This window comes from Lytechinus variegatus, chromosome 19 (assembly GCF_018143015.1).
Source record: "Lytechinus variegatus isolate NC3 chromosome 19, Lvar_3.0, whole genome shotgun sequence".
NCBI lineage: Eukaryota > Metazoa > Echinodermata > Echinoidea > Temnopleuroida > Toxopneustidae > Lytechinus > Lytechinus variegatus.
The window spans coordinates 22004425-22025902 of NC_054758.1; the positions used below are offsets into that span (position 1 = coordinate 22004425).

General features: G+C 36.1%; 1 protein-coding gene across 3 annotated transcripts in view; it reads right to left on the minus strand.

Annotated features, from left to right (window-relative positions):
- The window catches only part of LOC121405718 (sialidase-3-like), a 67889-nt gene that overhangs the window by 9543 nt on the left and 36868 nt on the right, over positions 1-21478 (minus strand). For all 3 annotated transcript variants that reach the window (XM_041596643.1, XM_041596642.1, XM_041596641.1), the window contains 3 exons: positions 10153-10382; positions 9120-9209; positions 7938-8113 (listed from right to left, as the gene is read on the minus strand). In XM_041596643.1, coding sequence (XP_041452577.1) covers positions 7938-8113; positions 9120-9209; positions 10153-10382 — 496 coding nt within the window. The remainder of the gene's footprint in view (positions 1-7937; positions 8114-9119; positions 9210-10152; positions 10383-21478) is intronic.

The window sequence follows — 21478 nt, forward strand, 5'->3', positions numbered from 1 at the left end:
ACAAAGTTGTATAGAGTTGTACTTTGAATGAATGAGAGCTAGTTCGAATCCCACCACGGTCTAGCATCCTTTGGCGAGGCTTTAATCCACACTTTGCCACTCTCGACCCAGGTGCTAAATGGGTACCTGGTAGGATGCGAAAGATATTGTATGTTTGATTTTGCCAGCGCCATAATGAGGCTGCGATGAATGCAAGAAATACTCCCCAGAGAGTGGAAATTGTGCACTTTTCGTGCGGGATTGAAATGAATCCAATGACCGGGGTAGTAATATGCTGTAACGCACTTTGAGCCATTCTGGGAAAAGCACTTTATAAAAATTGGCTATTATTATTATCATTAGTTGTGTATTGTACACAACTAGCTCTCATTCATTCAAAGTTGTATAAATAGCTAGTCTTAAAATACATGTATTCCCCGGATGTATCCACATTAAGATAATTATCAATAATATAGAGAATAGAATTAGCCAAAAGCTTTATTTGTACCGGTATAGTAAAACTAGAACATTTATTACATAAAAAGTACAGGTTTTACTGCTTGGGGACAAAATTACAAAACTACACGACTTAGAATGTTGCATTATGGGATATGAATCTAGCAAGATTTGAGTATTTTTAGGATTTAATGAGCTAAGCAATGTTCCTAAACTTACATTAGTTTACCATAAATCATGCACCTCATATATATGCAACAAAACAAACATCATACATCGATTATAAATCAATTTATTACCTATGTAAGACTTTTTATAGAGCAATTGACATAACTCCTAACCTCAAACATGCATCTTAACATGCCTCACCAACCTCAATACTTTGTTTCATTAACCCCCAAATTCACCCATTATCCTTCATCGTTTGCTCTACATTAGATACCAAGTACTTGATTGATGATATCTCTTGCTACTATCATATTCAGACTACCAGTAGTAGCAGGTGCATCATAATTATATCCCCAATAAATATGAATAATAGATATTGACATGTGATATTGTCCTGTGAGAAATCCACAGTTATTTCTATTTTATTCACTTTAGCATACTAATTATAATAGAATGCATTTAATATGAAGAGCGTTCTTGTATCGAGACCCAATCTATAGTGACAGACATTCAACTTTTTCCACAGGGGGGCAGTCAAATATATTGCTGTGCACACGCGTGACCAAAAAACGCGTTTAAAGGGGCATTTTGTTTTTTTCAGTTTTGGACGCGGTCCGCGCGTGGACTCGTTAGGGGTATCAAAAACACTAATTTTCAAGAACAAAAGGGTGGTTTTAAAAGACTGGTCAATCATGGGGTCAAACGTATTTAAGGTATGTTTTCCCCAAAGCTTTTTTATAGCAAAAGGTGTTTAGGGTATGTTCCCCCCCCCCTCCTGAGGTCATATTTTGGCGACAACTTGATAAGGGGCCAAAATGTGTAAAAGCACATGAAAAACTGGATTAGGGGGTTATTTTTGCACACAGAGAAAAACTGGTTTAGGGGGTGTCTGGAAATTCCTTGGTCACGTGTGTGTACAGCAATATATTTGACTGCCCCCGGGACCTTTTCACACAAGACTTTTAGAGCTACATGTCCAAATAATTTTTTCAATCCACTGACTCCAATAGAATTAATGACTATACTAGTATATGTATTGGATGAAATATGAAATTCATTCACTTGTCTGAAGAAGGGTGAATTGAATTTTAGAAACCATGTGAATAACAAGACCCCGATAATTTGCTCTTATTTTTTATTAAAACTCATAAAAGGATCACAAGCATGATATGAGGCAAGATTTTAGGATAAAATAATGCCTGTCAGTATATTGGAGTATTAAACATAATATTCAGTGGGTGCTAATACGGTAGAAATGTCTAAAATGGTGAAAATGTCTGTATCTAAAACCCTGCTTTGTGCAGCATCTATCAATGCTAACTTGAGGATTCTTTATTTATCTCTGAATTGTTAAAATAACAAATAAGCATAGAAAATATGTAAATATAACTTAATACTATATTTTTATTTAAGAGAACCGGTATTGGAAAGAATTACAAAATGAATTATTTCCAATCATAAAGACTGATAGCTTGTAACAGTCAATATCTATCAAATAATAAATAATCCAGATATACAAGTATTGTAGATGATATATTGCTAGTTGTATGTCAGTTAGGATATTACATTCTGATTGATGGTAGCTCTCCTAGTAAGGTCTAGGTTTATGGGTATTGAATTTAGCATGCACATGTGCAGTTATTTATGGATGTCCCAATGGATTAGAATGTCATCAATATCAACTCTGATGGAGTAATGGAGTAATTCCACAGATCTTGGCATTAAGCATTACTTTGTGCAGAGTCTGCAAACCTCATAGAAATGATAAGGGAGATGATGAAGGTGGTGATGATGATGGTGGTGATGAATGTAATGATGATGATGGTGATGATGGTGATGATGATGATGGTGATGATGATGATGATGGTGGTGGTGATGATGGTGATGATGATGGTGGTGGTGATGATGATGATGGTGGTGGTGATGATGATAATGGCTGTGATGATGATGATGATGTGATGGTGATGATGATGGTGATGATGATGGTGATGATGATGATAGTGATAATGATGGTGATGATGATGATGATGATGATGGTGATGATAATAATGATGATGGTGATGATGATGATGGTGGTGATGGTGATGATGATGATGATGTGATGGTGATGATGATGGTGATGATGATGGCGATGATGATGGTGATGATGATGATAGTGATAATGATGGTGGTGATGATGGTGATGATGATAATAATGATGATGGTGATGATGATGATGATGGTGATGATGATGATGGTGATGATGATGGTGATGATGATGGTGATGATGGTGATGATGATGATAATAATGATGATGGTGATGATGATGATGATGGTGATGATGATGGTGATGATGATGGTGATGATGACAATGATGGTGATGATGATGGTGATGATGGTGATGATGATTGTGATGATGATCGTGATGATTGTGATGATGATGATGATTGTGATGGGTTTTATTGCACCTTTAGTATAACAACAGACAAATTATTTCACACCCGCTCCTGAATATTTTTAGTCATTATGAAGTTAAAAACTGCATTTAACATACACCCGACCTAGATGCAGCATGTATGCAGCGCTTATGTGCTTTGCGCAGGGTTTGTGCCTCTAAAAATCATGCGCGTGGCATGAACGATTTTTCAAACTGGCTCAAACCGTGGTTTATGCCGCTAAAAATCAGTGTGCATGGTGTGCATGCTATTACTAACTGGCTCAAGCCCCCTGTTTGGGGGAAAATTAGTAGCTTGTAATATGCATACATGCACCCCTTTTCAAACATTGAGAATAAATATGAATTGCTAACAAAATTTTGCATATCAATAAAAAATAGAATGAATGCGTTAAATTGGTATAAATAAGTTATCAGGTTTCTTTCAAAGAGCAAAGTTAGGAGGGTCTGAAAAACATTGAAACTTTGAATGTGATTATTTCGAAATCATGTTTTGGAGACCAGCCGAGGTTTGAGCCTGTTTGTAAAATAACTGACAATACGGTGCAGCTGCTAGTTTATGATGTCACAAATCGAAATACAGGTCATGATGAATTGGCAATTACGTACATGAGTATGGTACATCTCATACCCAAAGTTCAAAACTGAAAAATGTCCAATTAAATACAAGGAAAGAAGAGGTCTGCATCCCCCCCCCCCCTGATATTAATAGATCATAAATTATCAATAAAACTAGTTTTATTTCATTCTCAAATTGGCAATAGTGAATATTCTGTCAGCTTCTGGAGTACTTTCACTGATAGTAAACACACTATTGCTTTTCAAAGCTCTTAATAGGATACAGTGAACAAATCAATAACATCAGGCAATGAGTATCAGTGAGGTGAAAAATTGACTGTGGAACTACATGTAATAAATCATCTCATAAAGACTATTTGGATCCTGAAAGGGCACAACTGGAATATTGACTTGGCCGGACAGGACAGTGACAAATTGAATTAATAACCACACAATAGAAATGAAATGGCTATTGAGAGGTGACATGAAGATAGCAAAATGATGTTCATTCATCTTCTTCTTGGTCGTGGGTAGTTTTATTATAATGTCGTATAGGTCAGATCGTATTCACGTGATATACTAGTAGAAGGTCTAAGGTTGTGTTCAAATGTCAGTTTCCAAATTTAAACAGCAACATGGATCATGATTGAAAATATGATTACAAAACGAAGATATGAGGAACAACTCAATTTTCATTGTTAATGTTTTTATTATGCGTCGTTGCTTCTCCCTTTTTTTCGTATGACGGTCTGCGGGTTTGAGAATGAACTCGGCCCGGCCCGCAACCCGCGATCGGGGGCATACCAGCAGGTTGACCCGTAATGCAACGGGAGCGGGTTACAACATTAGGTCAAAAGATCATATTGCATATTTTATGAGAGAGGTCATGGGCTACCTCAAGGCTTGTCTATTTAGTTGATGCTTGTCACTAAGAGCTCCACTCAATTCTAAAACATTATTGTGTGGAGCGTTGTGGCCCAGTGGATAAGTATTCTGACTTTGAAACAGAGGGTCGTGGGTTCGAATCCCAGCCATGGCGTAAATTTCCTTCAGCAAGAAATTTATCCACATTGTGCTGCTCTAGACCCAGGTGGGGTGAATGGGTACCCGGCAGGATTACTTACTTGAATGCATGAGTGCTGAGAGGCAGCTCGAACTAAAGCCGGGGTAATAATAACAACGCACCTTGGAATAGAATATTTCTAGATAGATGGCGCTATATAAATGCCTATTATTATTATTATCATTGTATTTAAATCACACTCAAAGCTATTAAAAAGACAATAATTATATAATTATATACTGATTTATATAGCGCAGAAACTATGTGCATATATTCTACTGCGCTGCAATTAAGAGCTAGTGAAATGCTTGAGAACAGATTTAGAAAAGGGGAAAAAGAAATGTATGGGAATTATTTGAACAGATAGACTGTTTTTAGTTTCAGTTTGAACGTTTCTACTGATGGACAGGACCTTATTACATATGGCAAACCATTCCATAATTCTGGGGCTGCACAGGCAAAAGCACGATCTCCCAAAGTTATCTTTGTATTATGAGAGGGGACGATCATGAAAACTACGCTGGTTGTGAGGAGAGTGTCTGTGAAATTTTCTTTGTAAAATCTCAGAAATATAGCTGGGGGCTTGGCCACTTTTATATTGCCTTGTATACGATTAACAAAATCTTGAAAGATATACATGTACAATGTACATCGGCGAACTGGAAGCCAGTGCAGATCATTTAAGACGGGTGATCCTTGAAAATCTACATTGACAATCTATGATTCAAGATAACCCAATTTACAATTCACATTCATTTGGGCTACCCTTCTATTCACATTGCACCTCCAACTCAAATTACACTGTATGTCAGGAGTTGAATTAAGCCAAGGTCGCCACAATCGCTAATCAATTTGAAACAGATGGCTTCTACAGAAGAGAAATCAATAGCATTTATAGCTTAACTGCAAACAGAGAGGGAAAAAGCTTTTATTACAATGTGTCATGGAATACTGTTTATGGCTATGTGTCAAAGAGACCAAGGTAGGTGGATATTGCAGTTACCTATGGCAAGCCATTCATGTCACATTTGCATTCACCATCTATCTATGATGGTATATAAAAATACTACATAAGATTTCTATGGAGTTCTTTCTATAATGCTCAAGGTACCTCGGATCAAATTAACGTAAATACAAAAAAAATGTATAAAAGGATGAATAACATTTTTAAGAATGAATGAATAAATGTCTGTCAAAAAGCATTCTTACGTAGGTATGTCTAACAGTTAAAAACTGCACTGAATCCTAAAGCATTCTTGCATTTTATTTCATGTGATTTTCACAGAAGTTTAGTTTTTTTTTTTTAGCTGGGTTCAGTTAACCTCTTGAATACAACCATGGGGTATCCTCAATGCAAGTAAACCCAATGATCATTATGTGGAAGAGCCGTGGTATAGTGGTTCTGACTCTCGCCTTGTAAACAGAGGGTCGTGTGTTCGAATCCCACCGCGGTCTAGCGTCCTTTGGCAAGGCGTTAATCCACACTTTGCCACTCTCGACCCAGGTGCTAAATGGGTACCTGGTAGGATGCGAAAGATATTGTATGTTTGATTTTGCCAGCACCATAATGTGGCTGCGAAGAATGCAAGGAATGCTCCTCAGGGAGTGGAAATTGTGCACTTTTCGTGCTAGATTGAAATTAATCCAATGACCGGGGTAATAATATGCTTTAACGCGCTTTGGGCCATTCTGGGAAAAGCGCTTTATAAAAATTGGCTATTATTATTATTTTTTGAAGAATCACATTTTGACTTTTTAAATAAGACATTTTATAATCTTTTTTTAATCTGCTTGTATTTTTTTTTCTTGTGTTAATATGCCCATTCAATTTTTTCCCCAAGTTAAATTCAGAACACAGTGCGCTTAGAAATGCCCGTATCAAGCGCCCTATAAATGTTTTGTATTATTATTATTATAACAGTCTGTAACTCTGTTCATATATGATCAAACAGTTTAACAACTAGTATACAGTGTGTAGAATTGTGGTCTGGTAATTCTGACTCAGGTCTTTGAAGTAAAAGGTTATGGGTTCAAATCCCTGCCATGGCATAATTTACTTCAGCAAGAAAATGATAAACACTGCCACATTTAACCCAGGTGAGGTGGATGGGTACCCAGCAGGATTAATTCTTTAAATGCACTGAGCCCCATTAAGCAGCTGGAGCTAAGCTTCAGGCTAGAATGATATATATCATGTGCCACTGAATAGGCTACAGTATAATGCAGCAATAAAAGAGCAAAGTCTGTCATTGATGGCTTGCGATAGTTGAAATCCCTATTGAGCTTGGTCTCGAAGTTTGGTAATGTGGCAATCTAACAGACAAAGGCAGAAAGTATCTCACATTAATGAGTGAAGTATACCACTGTGAAGTTGCCAATTAATGATACCTACAATGAAGAATACTTTGAGGGATTTGTAAAAGAGAAAATGAACTATTCGATTTAATATTAATGCCTTTTACTAACATACTTTTATAAAGAATGTTGAGAGATTGAAAAGAGGAAGCCAGGGTCAACAAAATGTAGGTCATGGGAAAAAATGATGCAGCTGTAAATATAAAGCTAATACTCCAAGCTCAATGGTAATACATGTTTTGAGCTTGGATTAAATTTGATATCAACAGTCTAATGACATACCAAATCAAGTGTCAAACATTAACTTTCTCACAAGCAAATTAGATTGACATGTATATGTTCGCAATTATGATGTTTATGATTATGATTGTGTCCCATATTTATGTTTATTGTATATGTAATGCATTGAGTGATGATTCATCATAATTACACATTAGCAAAACTTTATTTTCTTTATTACTATTATTAACAGTAAACAAAATGTTCTGAATACAGTGTATTTAAGATTGTATTAATTAGCCTGATTATTGACATAGTGATACTGCCTCAATCAACCTAAAAAGACATGAAAGGCAATAAATATACAGATATTGACTGCCAATGAAGGCAATAATAGGTTGCAGTCTCAGGACCACTGAGAGGTAATAGATTTTACTATGTATAGCCCAGAGAAACAAGCAGTCAATATATATTATATATATGCCACTCATTTATTTATTTTTTAAATACAGCCCTGCTTAAACTGATTAATTGATTTAATTATTTCATATCTATGCAACAAATGAACATACAATATGAATTAAAAATGATATTTTATGGTAAAATAATCACATTCATTGCATGGAAGGGGGAGGTCATACATGTAAGCACAAATCATGCTAATCCATATATTACATGAAACAAACAACTCTAAGGTAAACATACCTGGCATTCATTAGCTGGTATATCCACCCCATACTCATCTTTAGCTGGTGGTATCTTTCCTCCTACCTGCCACGTATCACCACCGTCATCACTGAAGAGGACAATAGAACAATTCCTACTACCATGAAAACTATCAAAGAACTCCAATATTGACCACTTCAACTCTGACAACCAACCTGCAGAAAACGAAAACATAAATGATCAGTAAATAATGCATACTGGACAATATTATCATACTATCCTTCAAAGACGAAGGTGGGGTGGGGCCTCCATCACCCACCCATAGATCAATGTTCATTTCATAGTGTTCCTAACAGACTCATAAAAGTACATTATGAATAGTCAGTGTTTTATGCATAAAATACCAAGACATGGAATATTTTCATATCTAATAAGATAACAACATTTCAAGTGAAAATTACATTTAACACATATTATTGGGTCGAATCAAATATATCAATAGTGCTTTGGGAAAAGCACTTTTTACCAAGGTTCCTGAAAGACTATGAATACTATAAACATTTGTTTTAACATTGGTATCTTTTGGTCAAAAGTGAAAAATGTTTATTAAGAGGAATATCACTAAATCATTGAAATACCAAAGCAAAGTTGCCAGCTACAGCTATGGTAATAATAAGAATGCCTCAAGCAGTCTGCAGAATGAATATTAACACTTTATAATTTGCACAACTATTTTGTCATAATAATCAAAATCTGGGGTGTTTTCACAGGAAAATAAATATCTATAACATCTAAAAACATTGATTATTATATTAGTCTGTATTCATCTATAACAGATGCATTCACTAACATAGGTTAATTATAAGTAAACCTTCCATCAGTCAAATATTTGGGCAAGTTGAAGCATTTTGTTTTTAGACAAAATGATACAAACTAGAAATTTCTCCAGAGTCAAACAGATTTTTATTGTCTCAAAAGATCTTATCTGGATTATATACTGGACTATCATAACTGTGAAATATAATCAACACTGCAGGATATGTAAGACCGTTATCATTTATTTATATTTGTTAATGTATGATTATTTCCTGTAATAAAAAAAAAGGGAAATCACATTTTCAATTAATTTCAATTTAATTGTTATTTTTGCAGTATCGTAACACATGAAAGAAAACAAATATTGCCAATTTGCAGAATAATAGTGATTTTAAAAGAACAAACCTGTGGCACCTGGCTGTGGTTTCTCTTTCCAATGAATGTTACCTGGAACTATGAGTCTTCCAGATTTCAGCTGTAAACCATGTCCTGGACCTACAAATAATTACAAAATACACCATTAAGTTGATCAACTCTCATCTACAGTGTATGCACCAACCCCACTGAAGATGGTTGGTCCAGCCTTAACATTGTACCAAATTATACTACATGGCCCGTATTCTGAAGTCCAATTTAACTAACAGACCATGGTCTAATTCTGTGATAAAATTATGGAAAGCCAAACATGTCAAAATTTCTGTTACATTGTATGTTCCTCATGTTAACTGTGTTCTTTTAGAACTTGTGAATTTAGCGAAGAAAGCTATCTAATTCATCTTTCCGAGACAGTTAAGAATGATTTGAGAGAAAAATGAGCTCATAAATTGAAATTCTACTGCTAGAAATTTATGCTATTATTGGCTATTCAAACATGTAGTTAAACCACAACCAGAGTTTAAATTAAAAATGATTTCAGAATACGGGCCTATATCGTTAGGGTAGAGACTAGAATTCAGACTCCTTTTCTCTGTCAGATACAAGCAGCCACACTACAAACAATTATCTAGACTCACCATTTCAGACTCGGCATTATGCACTTTGCAAAAACTAAATAAAAGGTTTGTGCCTGCAGACTAGTGCAGCCATACCTTGCAATGATGCAGGTTCCAAGCTTGTCATAATCATTATCATCATCATCATCACCATCATCATCACCATCATCATCATCATTATCATCATCATCATCATCATAATCATTATCTTCATCATCATCAATATTATCATCATCATCCACATCACTGCCATCATTATCACCATCATTATCATCACCATCATCGTCATCATTGTCAACATCTTCATCATCATCACCATCATAATCATCATCATCATCATTACCACCACCAAGGCCACCATCATCATCATTATCATCACCATCATCACCAGCACCATCATCATCATCACCATCATCATCATCATCATCATCACCATATCAACCAACCTGATGCATATATGAGTGGTTCTGGATCCATTCTACCAAGTGTTTGACTTGTAATATCCAAAGGTTCTGACCATGTCCGTCCATCATCTACACTCTTTGTTACATAGAGATTCTGTTGGTATTTGTCACCTCTGATAAGATCTGCCTCTGATAGTTCTATTGGGAATGTAATGAAGACCAGGATAATGGTGTCTGTGTCCTCATCCACGATTGGTACGGGGTTCATCGCCCTGGTAACAATAATTAACAGTTCTACATTTATATCGTGCAATTTCTATATGTATGTACTGAATTGTGCACTACATTAATGTTATACATGAAAGCTATAGCGGTGCTGCCTATAGGAGCTCAAGATTTCGAGGAATATCTTGCTTCAGGAGACCGATTCAAATAACCTGGGTTGAATGCAGCACAATGTGTGTAAATTTCTTAAAGGAAAACACGCCATTGCTTTGAATTGGACCCAAGTCCCTTAGAATATTAAAAAGACTAGAGTCATAACTACTAGACCACAACCAGAAATAATGTCTTTAATAAGAGCCTCTTTCAGGTTTTCGTAAACGATTCTGCTTATGATTCATTCCTGAACACAAACAAGTATACAGGTACATCACACAAGAATATTTCTTAGTCTGCTATGCAGACTCTGAATGGCTCGTGAGGTGGGATCTCAGCGCGCAGAGCGCGCTGCTGCTGGTTTGTGAAAGGGCAAGCGAAGCGAGCCAGTCGAGCAGCCACAGTAGACCTAGTCTGCTCTGCAGACTCCTTGAATCAGCTGAGGTACACACACTCCAGACATGTGGGTCTACCTTTGTAGACTAAATATTTCTGGGGCATGGTCTGATACATTTTTGGCATGTTCCTGTTTCAATAGACAGATTGGTTGATATTTCATCACACTGTACATGTAGTTCTTATTCAAATCTACTTTGTACAGTGAATGTTCATGAAATCAAATGTACACAAAAATTACTAGATGTATTCCACTGTAAAAAACTGACATCTAGCTGGGAAAGGTTTTATCAACATTTTGGTTTGACATGTCAGATCTGACAACTTTTCGTAATTTTGATTGGCAGATAAGTACTCTTGCTATGGTAACTGTAGAATACAATAACACTTCCCTGATACAATGATACTTTTATCTGACAAGTCCATTCATGAAACGCTCCCAAATTCCATCGACCACCTTGATAGCAAAATACAGTTTCATACAATAATTACAATTTGATATAGCAATGTACATGTACAAGTAGATGATCCATCAAAAGTTGACAGCCTAGGTCATTATCAATTGAATTTGTTCATTTTATGTTTATTTCTTTTCTTTCATCAACAATCATTTTAATTTTATATACATTTTTTATTTCTAACATCACCATCATCATTGCCATTTCCTCCCCCTCCTTTTAATCCTTTTTTCAGTAGACTCCCATTTACACAAGTACATGTGTTTCCTTTTTTTCTCTCTCATTTGTTCTTTTCAATATTTTAAACTCATCCTGGGCCCGTATTCTGAACTCGGGTTTAAGGTTGTGGTTAAGTATAGGAAGCCAACAGTATCAAAATTTTTATTAAGTTGTATGTTTCTTATGTTTACTGTGCTCTTTCCTGATTCATGGATGGTGAAGACAATCATCTATTTATACTTTCTACACAATTATGAATGATTTAAGAGTCGAATGAGCTGAAGTATGATATCTCTACTGTTAGTGATTTATGTAACAATTGGCTGTCCATACTTAAACCACAATTTTAAACCTGAGTTTAAGTTAAACCCGACTTTAGAATACGGGACATGCAAAAGATTTCTCCCCTGAGTCCCCTCTACATGTATCTTTGTTTTTCCCTTCTCTCACTTCCTCAATCTTCCTTCCTCTATTTCTTAATCTCCTTTTATCTCTCTCTCTCTCTCTCATTTTATCCTGTTCTGATCTTGACTCTCCACTTCCCCCTCCTCTATCCCTCTCTCTCCACATCTTTCCCTGTCTCCCATATATGCATAACCCAATACACTCTAATTCCCACTACGCTGAGTTATTGACTTTTAATGCTCAAAAGTCAATACCACCAATGTGAGAATTAGCCCAGAAATTAGGGCTAAGTACTCAGGGGTATCTAAGTGACTATATACCTGGATAATTTTTAAGGGGGAGCCCTTGTCGAACTGAATTAATTTTCTTGTTTGCTCGATGATGCTTAGGGGTCGATCAATGGTGTAATGATATTACGTTAGTTAGCCGAGTCACGCGGTTCGGGGGCTAATTCAATTCATGAAGATGTGATGAGTAAAGATGGATAGAACGGTGCTCCAGTGATGTATGGTCCACCGTCCACATTAAAACAGTGAAGCACAAATTAGTCAAAGTTGATGTACTGAAGATTATCATTATGGAAAGCAGAAAAGTTGAGTTTATAATAAATATAATAAATAAAATGAATGTATAAATGGATATTACAAATCAATATGAATGAATAAACAAATAAATGACAAACAGATTAATTGATTCATTTAATTTATCTATTAATGAAGGAAAGAAAAGAAGATGCATGTGACAGCAATAAATTCTATTTAAGGCAATATCGTTATTTCAAAGATGGCAAGTCCATGTACAGTGTATTTCTAAAACTTTTACACTTCTGTTGTAGTTCTATGTTGTTTTGTAAGGCATGATGAAACATTTTTGGGGTATTTCTTTAATTCTACTTAGTCAAATATTGATTTAAAAGTTGAAATACTAATGTTTTATTCTAAAAGCATCTGAGCCTCCCGAGGTTAAAAAACAGTGGCTTCAAATAAAAAAAAAATAACATTCAGAATAATACCAAAGGAATATTATATAATTTTCTTTGATAAAAATGAATAACATCAATGACAATATATTCTGAACTTAGCTTTTCCAATCTTCAAGAAGTTTACAAGTCAAAAACATTTATAAAAGAAGTTAAGGAGTTACTTTGGTTTAAATTATATTTCTAAATATGATTAATGGATTGAAAGTTTATTTGACTGAAGTACACCAATGTTGCTCTCTGATCGATGAGTGTATTTGCTTTGCTCTCGTTCAAAGAGAAGAGAAGATCGCTACATGAAGCAGACAGGGTATTAACTCTCTCAAAATGTCGCCATGATAACAGAATGGTAATCAGCTTCAAGTAGTGCCCTGAAAGTGAGGAGTGATGACATGATTCCCTATGGGTGGGACAACAATGATGAGGGCATGAATCTTGCAGGATGACATACATAAAGGTTTATGTTTATTTCAGTAGAGTTTGCCAGTCTCTATAGACCACTGCAAGATGAGAGGCTGGGGAGAGTTCAAAGATGCATGGTTATCTTTGTTGCAAGGAATTTAAAGAAACACACCTTTGACCTTTCTGTCAAACCCACAGCAATTTTTTAGCAGAGGATGATGATAATAATAATAATATAGGTTATTTATATTGCGCACATATACATCTTGTTAGTGCTCAAGGCGCTCCTATATTACCCGGCTAAGCTAGGCGTTCATAGCGCACACAGCTTTTTAAGAAATTATTTCCTACCGGTACCCATTTACTTCACCTGGGTTGAGTGCGGCACACTGTGGATCAGTTTCTTGCTGAAGGAAATTACGCCATGGCTGGGATTCTAACCCACTACCCTCTGTTTCAAAGTCCGAAGACTAATCCACTGGGCCACAACGCTCCACCCTATAATGACATAGGGTATTTATATTGTGCGCAACTGCACATATCAACCTTGCTAGATGCTCAAGGTGCTCCTATAACCCCAGCGAAGCTATACGCAGCCTACCAATTTCAGTGGCCAAACACTCTCACATATTCTTTACCCAAGTTTTGGTTCAAATATTATACTGACTGCATGCAAGCTGGCTCAGGATGTTTTAAACCAACACTTGGTTGGTTCAGATTTTAACAAACTTTGGGCTTGTTTGAACAAAAATTCTGAAAACGCAGCTTTTTGAGGAAGTTTCCTGCCGATACCCATCTACCTCACCTGGGTCAAGGGCAGTATGGTGTGAATGAATTTCTTGTTGAAAGAAATGAATCAAATTGGAGTATAAACAGTATAGGTGGCACAAAGCAAATCTAGATTTTTCATTGATATGAAAATGGCTTCAGAAATAAGATGAAAGTGAAACACCTGCTTGAACAACAAGGGTGTGGATATTAGCTCCCTGCGTTCAGCCTGTCTCACACCTTTGCGTTTTGTACAATTTGCGTCCAGCTGTGGATTGACTAAACGCAGATTACTTATGCCGTCAAAGGCATTACACTGAAACAAAATGAGCTAATACGAGGTCAATACGCAGACTAACAAAGAGGCATTACATTCTACCTTGAGCAGAAATTTGAATTTTTTTCCCACAACTTAACACAACCAAATGCAACCTAAATTCATGAAAAATCTGAAAAGTCCATGATTAAAAAAAATATTATTTGAGACTTTTAACAAGTAGAAAAATTGAAAATTCTTTCCCATTATTTGACAAAAGAAAAAAAAATTGGGGTTTCATTTAGCACCAGTCATTCACAAATTTGTGCATAATTCATGAACAGCCTTATAAAACACCCACTTGATCAGTATTGCCCCATTCCTCCTTGTCCTTTGCTCATGTGTATGGCATGATATATCATTCTTATGATACCTCTCTTTGTGAACGAGCTTTGTCATATCAAATAAGTATCCCATGCAATATTCCTTCATATCTACCAATCAATAACTCTCACTTCTCAATATTATTTCATCTTGCCTAGTCTGTTCCCCAGAGTCCACTCAATTCTACTAAAAATAAATACTATCATACGGACTAGGGAAGTTATATATAAATACAATATTTAAAGAAGTTGTTTTTATTTTTTGGGGTAAAGCAGAAAAATTAGAGTAAATACTGGTGAAGATTTGATGAAATCTGGCAAAGAATAATGAAGATATAAAGTCTTATATTTTGCAATGTCATAGATTCTTCATGGTACATGTAGTATGTAAATTCTCCAAAATGCCACTTTCTCAAAAATTTGGAAGGGATTTTATAGTGACATGGATACATCATTAGACAAAAAAAATATTTGGAACACTTATATTCCATTAAATATTTTTTAATTGTATTTTTATGATTATGTATGTATTATGTATTACGTACTATGTGCACTTATGAATGTTATTTTGGGCCATCCAAACAAGCCTGATGAACTTTCATTTGGTCCACCACTATTTTAAAATGTATTTGTATATATTGCTTTGTATATATTTTAATTTTGTGGAAATAAATGAAATGAAAAATGAAATGAAATAAATTGAATTTATTGTATTAACACTATGAAATCAGTGATTTCAGGAATTGGCATTAACCTAACTTTTAGTCAAAATTTCAAAATCAAGTTTTGTGTATATTCTGAAAGCCTATCATTATCTCACAAAATAAAATAAAAATTCTTGTTACCGGTATCTAAAGAATAGGAGAATATCGAAATTTTGCATGGACCAGCATATCCGCTCCTTTGGTTGTACATAGCTTAATAAACTATTTTTTCTGTAGTCACTAGTTAGAACTCATTATATATACATGGGGCATAAAATATTGATCACCAATGTATTGTTTTGTTAAAAATGGGGACATAGTTTAGGGATCTTTTTTCTTAGGAAGTTATTATTGGGAATTTATTGTGAAAATAAAAAACAACCCATATGCAAAGCATGTACACAGCAAAAACTGTGGTGTTAACCGGTGTACATAGAGGACCACACCAGTTATTTTACACCGGTGTTAAATTGGTGGTGTTAGTTTTACACCTCTAGGTGTTATTACAACACCTTTGGTTGTTACATTTATGCTCTTCGGTGTTATGTTCAATCTCTAGGGTGTAATTTTAACACCTCAGGGTGTGGTCCTCTATTTAACACCAATTGGTGTCAGTTTTAACACCACAGTTTTTACAGTGTAGGCCTATATACATGTACTCTATATTCAAGAATGGACCATCATGCCTACTGCAATAAAATGATTCCCAAAGACGTCATGTCAAGCGACAATATAAAAGATATCATTCAAATCAATTGGGCTGTTCTCAAAAGAAATTGCCCACTTTTCTCCCACACAATAAAAACTAGGTCAAGTCAATTCAAATGACTATGAGATAGGATATGAATTAATCATTGCTGTCGATTGTTTTTCAAGGAATTTCTCTAATCATTCGTTCCCGAACTCCAATCGAACCATGTCAATTCATTTCATTGGATGGTGATAATAAAAACATACAGGAATAATTATAAAACATGCCAGTCTAAAATAAGATGCTTGATAGATCTAAAGCCTCTTGTTATGTTCCCCTACTAGTTTGTCTGCTTCTGATGTCATTTTGATCCATTATAAATGAAATTCACCAGGATAAAGTGACATGTACTGGATCATGTTAGCATCATTACCATAATTTCTCCCTACTGTACAATAAATAGAATGTAGGGGTTGAAATATGGGTCATTCACACTGCATTTTTTTAACTGGTGGATGAGGAGTTGGCGGAATGAAACCCTTTTTAAGGTCCACACTCAACACTATCCCATACTGTAGGCAAACTTTTCAATGTACCCGTGGGAAAGAACTGGCAGCAGAGAATATGAAATTTTATTTCTCAGTGTAAATGGCACTCAACTATCAAAACGATGCATAGACTGATGTACATGGGATAACTTTGAGGAAGATAGTGTAAATGACAGTTATGGGGATTTTATCTTCCAGTGTAAATGGAACTCAACAGTCAACACCATACATGTATGTACATGTAGGACATTTTTTCAACATACAGTCTTGTGGGAAATATCTGGCAGAACAATCCAAGTGAATTTATCTCAGTCTGAATGACACTTGGGATGGTATTCATGTATGTAGAAGAAATTCTCTTGTGGGAAATAATAGACTACACAAAATAACAGGTTTCCTGTCACAGTGTAAATGAGAACAAATGACACTGACCACTGACGTAGTCTACATGTACATGTAGGAGAATGACACCACCAAACACACAAGATAACTTTTCAGTGTAATTGTGGGAAATATCGGCACAAAACGGTTTTAATCTCACAGTGTGAATGACCATATTACAGTATGCAGACGGTGTTGTGAGAGACATTTTCAATTCTATTTCACACTGATGCATTTCACACCCTATAATCCCTGAACCAAGTCTGAAAGGATATCAACCTTTAAATTCAATCTACTGCATCCAATGTTGGCTTATGTTTACATAAACTGATGCATAGCAATCAACATTTGATCTACATTCATGTTAATATAAAAAGGTCCCTCACATTTGGGAATGATTAAAAGTTAATTGACAAATGACAAGCATATTGTAAGGTACACATAGTATTGAGAATCTGTTCACATGATTACGTAGGAGCATGTTACCACTGAATCTGGTATTATTTGGATCTGCTTCCAGATAATATGTGAAGTGAGAATGGGGCATTAAACAAAAAAATATCACAAATGGACATTGAAATGAATTCAATTAGATTCAGTGAAAGAACCACTTTTCATGAAATCCAGAATACATTGAAACATGTTTTTATTAAATGGGAAATGAATAATTCTCTCTGAAATCTCGAAACCTGCTTTCTACGTTAGATATGAACTAAGTAGTCTCAATGAATAAAACAGGATATTAGAAGTGATAGCTCAGCATCTCATTTCTTCTCTTATTTTTTTTCTTCTTCTTCTCCTCCTCCTTCTTCTTCTACTTCTCCTTCTTCTCCTCCTCATACTTCTTGTTCTTCTTCTCCTCCTCCTTCTCCTCCTCCTTCTTCTTCTTCTCCTTCTCCTCCTCTACTCTTTCTTCTCCTCCTCCTTCTCCTCATCCTTCTTCTTCTCCCCTCCTCCTTCTTCTCCTCCTCCTTCTCCTCCTTCTTCTTCTTGTTCTCCTTCTTGTTCTCCTTCTTTCTCTTCTTCTTCTTCCTTCTTCATCTTCTCCCTTCTTCATCTTCTCCTTTCTACCAATACATAAATCTATCACAGCTTTGTACATATATATTAATCTATCTATCTACCAATCAATTATTAGCTATCAATCCATATCTGTCTATCTATCCATACAGGTTACGTATCCCTCTTTTACCAAGATCCCACCTCTCTTACCTGTCAACTTCAAAACTCCAGTGAGCTTGAAATAATGAGCCTGAGTCTGATCATCTGACTATAATCCTATGTTGATTAGCATACTGGTTTATATGCCTAACTGAACCGACTCCTCCAGACAGCCAGCCAACCACACTCAATCTGACCCAACAGAGGTTGTGCTTAAATGGCGCATTCATAATATGTAACCACATAATCAAATAACAAGATTTATCCCTATATAATCTGTTCTTTGCAGACGGGTGAATGGTGAATGTTTAAACGGAAACATGTTTGATAATTCGAAGTAGATAGCTTATGATGCTGCTGGCAAGAAACAAGAAGGGAATGAGAAGTCCTTTGAAGAAAAACCCTAGGGCCTACGCCAGAGCTGCCAACCTGAACAAGAACATTTCAGTATTTTTAAAGCTAAATTCTGTTTTTTGGCAAAGAAATCAGTATTTTCAAAGAAATACCATAGGACACGACCTAAAACTGAAACTTGAGAAATCAGTATTTTGCATGAAACCATCAGTATTCTTCTCATTTTTCAGTACTAAATACTGAAAATCCGTACTACTTGGCAGCTCTGCTACACCTCAGTCTGTTAATTTAATTTTAACAAATTTATCTTTTTTTTGCTTGAAAAATTCAAATGGCCCTTGGATTTTTTCTTGGCAAACAGACTTCAATTCTTCTCCCTTTGAAATCATAAAAAAGTGTTCTCTCCTGTCAACACCAGTCACACACTCATCCATTTCCCCCTCTCTCTCTTATTTGCTCATACAGAAACACCCACCTCTCACTTGATACAAAGTACAAATTCATCACTCCCCTTCCCACTTTAGTGTCATGATTCTTTGTTCAAAATCCAAAAGCTTGCTCTAATGAGTATTATTTCATCGTCTCGTTAATCTAAATGACTTTCAAATTAACTCTCACTCCTTGAGATGCCCTGTTCCAGTCCACATCCTTGATACGCCCCACCCCTTCTCACCAAAGTCATTGGGTGATTTCAGGTCCGGTGTTGGCCTTGGTGTTGAAATTTGGATTGCTTCCCCTTGCTCCAAGATTTAATCTGAGCTTGCAAAACTGATCCAGATCACATTATTGACTTCTCAACAACTAGTGAGTGACTTTTCAAGACCATCTTCATCTTATGCTTGGTGTTATAATCGTGTAGAAATGGACCTAACACTAACACCAAAAGGTCAACACTGAACTTGAAATCACCCATTCTCTATTCAACCCCTACTCACCAAAGTCATCCCATATTCAAGCATTCCTTGATGTGCCCTAACCCCTTCTCACTGCCCAACCCCTTCTCACCAAAGTCATCCCATATTCAAGCATTCCTTGATGTGCCCTAACCCCTTCTCACTGCCCAACCCCTTCTCACCAAAGTCATCCCATATTCAAGCATTCCTTGATGTGCCCTAACCCCTTCTCACTGCCCAACCCCTTCTATCCAAAGTTATCCCTTATTCATTCCCTCTTGACACACCGGACCCTTCCTGCCACATACCCACATCTCACCTCGTTCAGGAGGATGGGGATGTTTAGTCTGGTACTTCATATCAAGTGTGAATTCAAGTGTCCTTTGAGCCAAACACATTTGATCTCATCACATTCACACTACAATTAATCTACAATTCTTCTCAAAATATATCTGTGTACAGTATATACTCCCTTTTTTACCAACTTTTTCATTTTCACATGTGTTTTTGCAATCCGCCCACAAATATTATGTACATTTAAACATAAAAGCAAAGTTACAAGTTGGACTGGAAATTTCAAAAATATCTGTACTAAATCACAAGGGGGGGGGGGGAGTTACTAAATAAATTCAAGTTCATGATATTCTCCTTTATAGTGTGCAGTACAATGATTCAGCTCCTATAAAAGTTTGGATTATTTTGGATGTTAATAAGGCATGCCTTTTCGAATTGATTAAAAAGGTCTGAAAATCATTTGAAATGACCCCTTACTTACATAAGGGAGTTGTCTATATAGATGGCAGAAAATATGTTTGAAGAAGTCTGAATTCAAATATTAGACTCAAAAGTAGCATCCCAATTAAATTTACAAAGAGGAATAATCAAACAAATGTATTGAACAATTCAGTGTTACATTAACTCCGTAAATTAAAATGTAGAAATTATGTTCTTAGAATGATTTGAAGAAAACTATATTTGATGGTGTAAATGGGACCTGAACCACACCTTGAGTGTAGAAGCCGAATAGGAGTCACATGCACACCGTGTCTCACACCTCATACTTCAATAACGTTTCAACATACCCAATGGGCACGTCACAAAAATTGATTTAGCACCAGTCTATATATGTGCCAGAGGAGCATTACATCTCTCTCATGAACTCTTTCTCTCTCGCTCTGTCCCTCCCCCTCTTTCTCTCTCTCTCCCTATTCCTCCCCCTCTCTCTTTCTACCTCTCTCTATATTATATTTATTTTCTCCCTGTTTGAGTCTCCATCTCATGGTGGAGCTTTATTTCTCTAACATACTCTCTCTCTCACTCTGTCCCTCCCTATCTTTCTCTCTCTCCACATTCCTTGCCCTCTCTCTCCTCCTATATACCCCTCTCTATATCATATATATTTTCTCCCTGTTTGAGTCTCCATCTCGTCATCCAGATATATTCCCCTCATCTTTTTATATCTGAAAGTACAAGAATTTTATAACAGGTGTAATCAATACTGCCATGCTTTGTTTTAAATGATAACCAGATCATTTCTCTTAATTCTTCACAAACCCCCTCTCCCCTCCGCCTTTACATTTTTCCCTCTATCCAATCAACTCATTTCCAGTTTGCCTTGTGTTTCCTCTTGCAATACCTCCTACTCCTCCTCTTCATCCTCTCTCTCTCTCTTCCTCTCACTACCTGTCCTAACCTTCTTCTCGCTCCCTCTCCTCCGCATCTCAACCTGTTTGTAGTTCTAATTAGTTGACCTGTACTATCAGATTTGACACAGAAGTGTAGCTGTATTGAGCTCATCCTAGAGATTCATTTCCATCAACTGAGATAAAAAGCTTCCATTCTCATTACAATGGAAACGACCTTGTATCCTTTACCCCCCCTCTCCTATTCCTTTAACTATGAGATAATGGAGCAGGTTTCCTCCACGAAACCTGTCCTGTTTACAGTGCAGTCCTAAGAGAAAACTCAGTAACATGCAAATGAGTCAGTCGA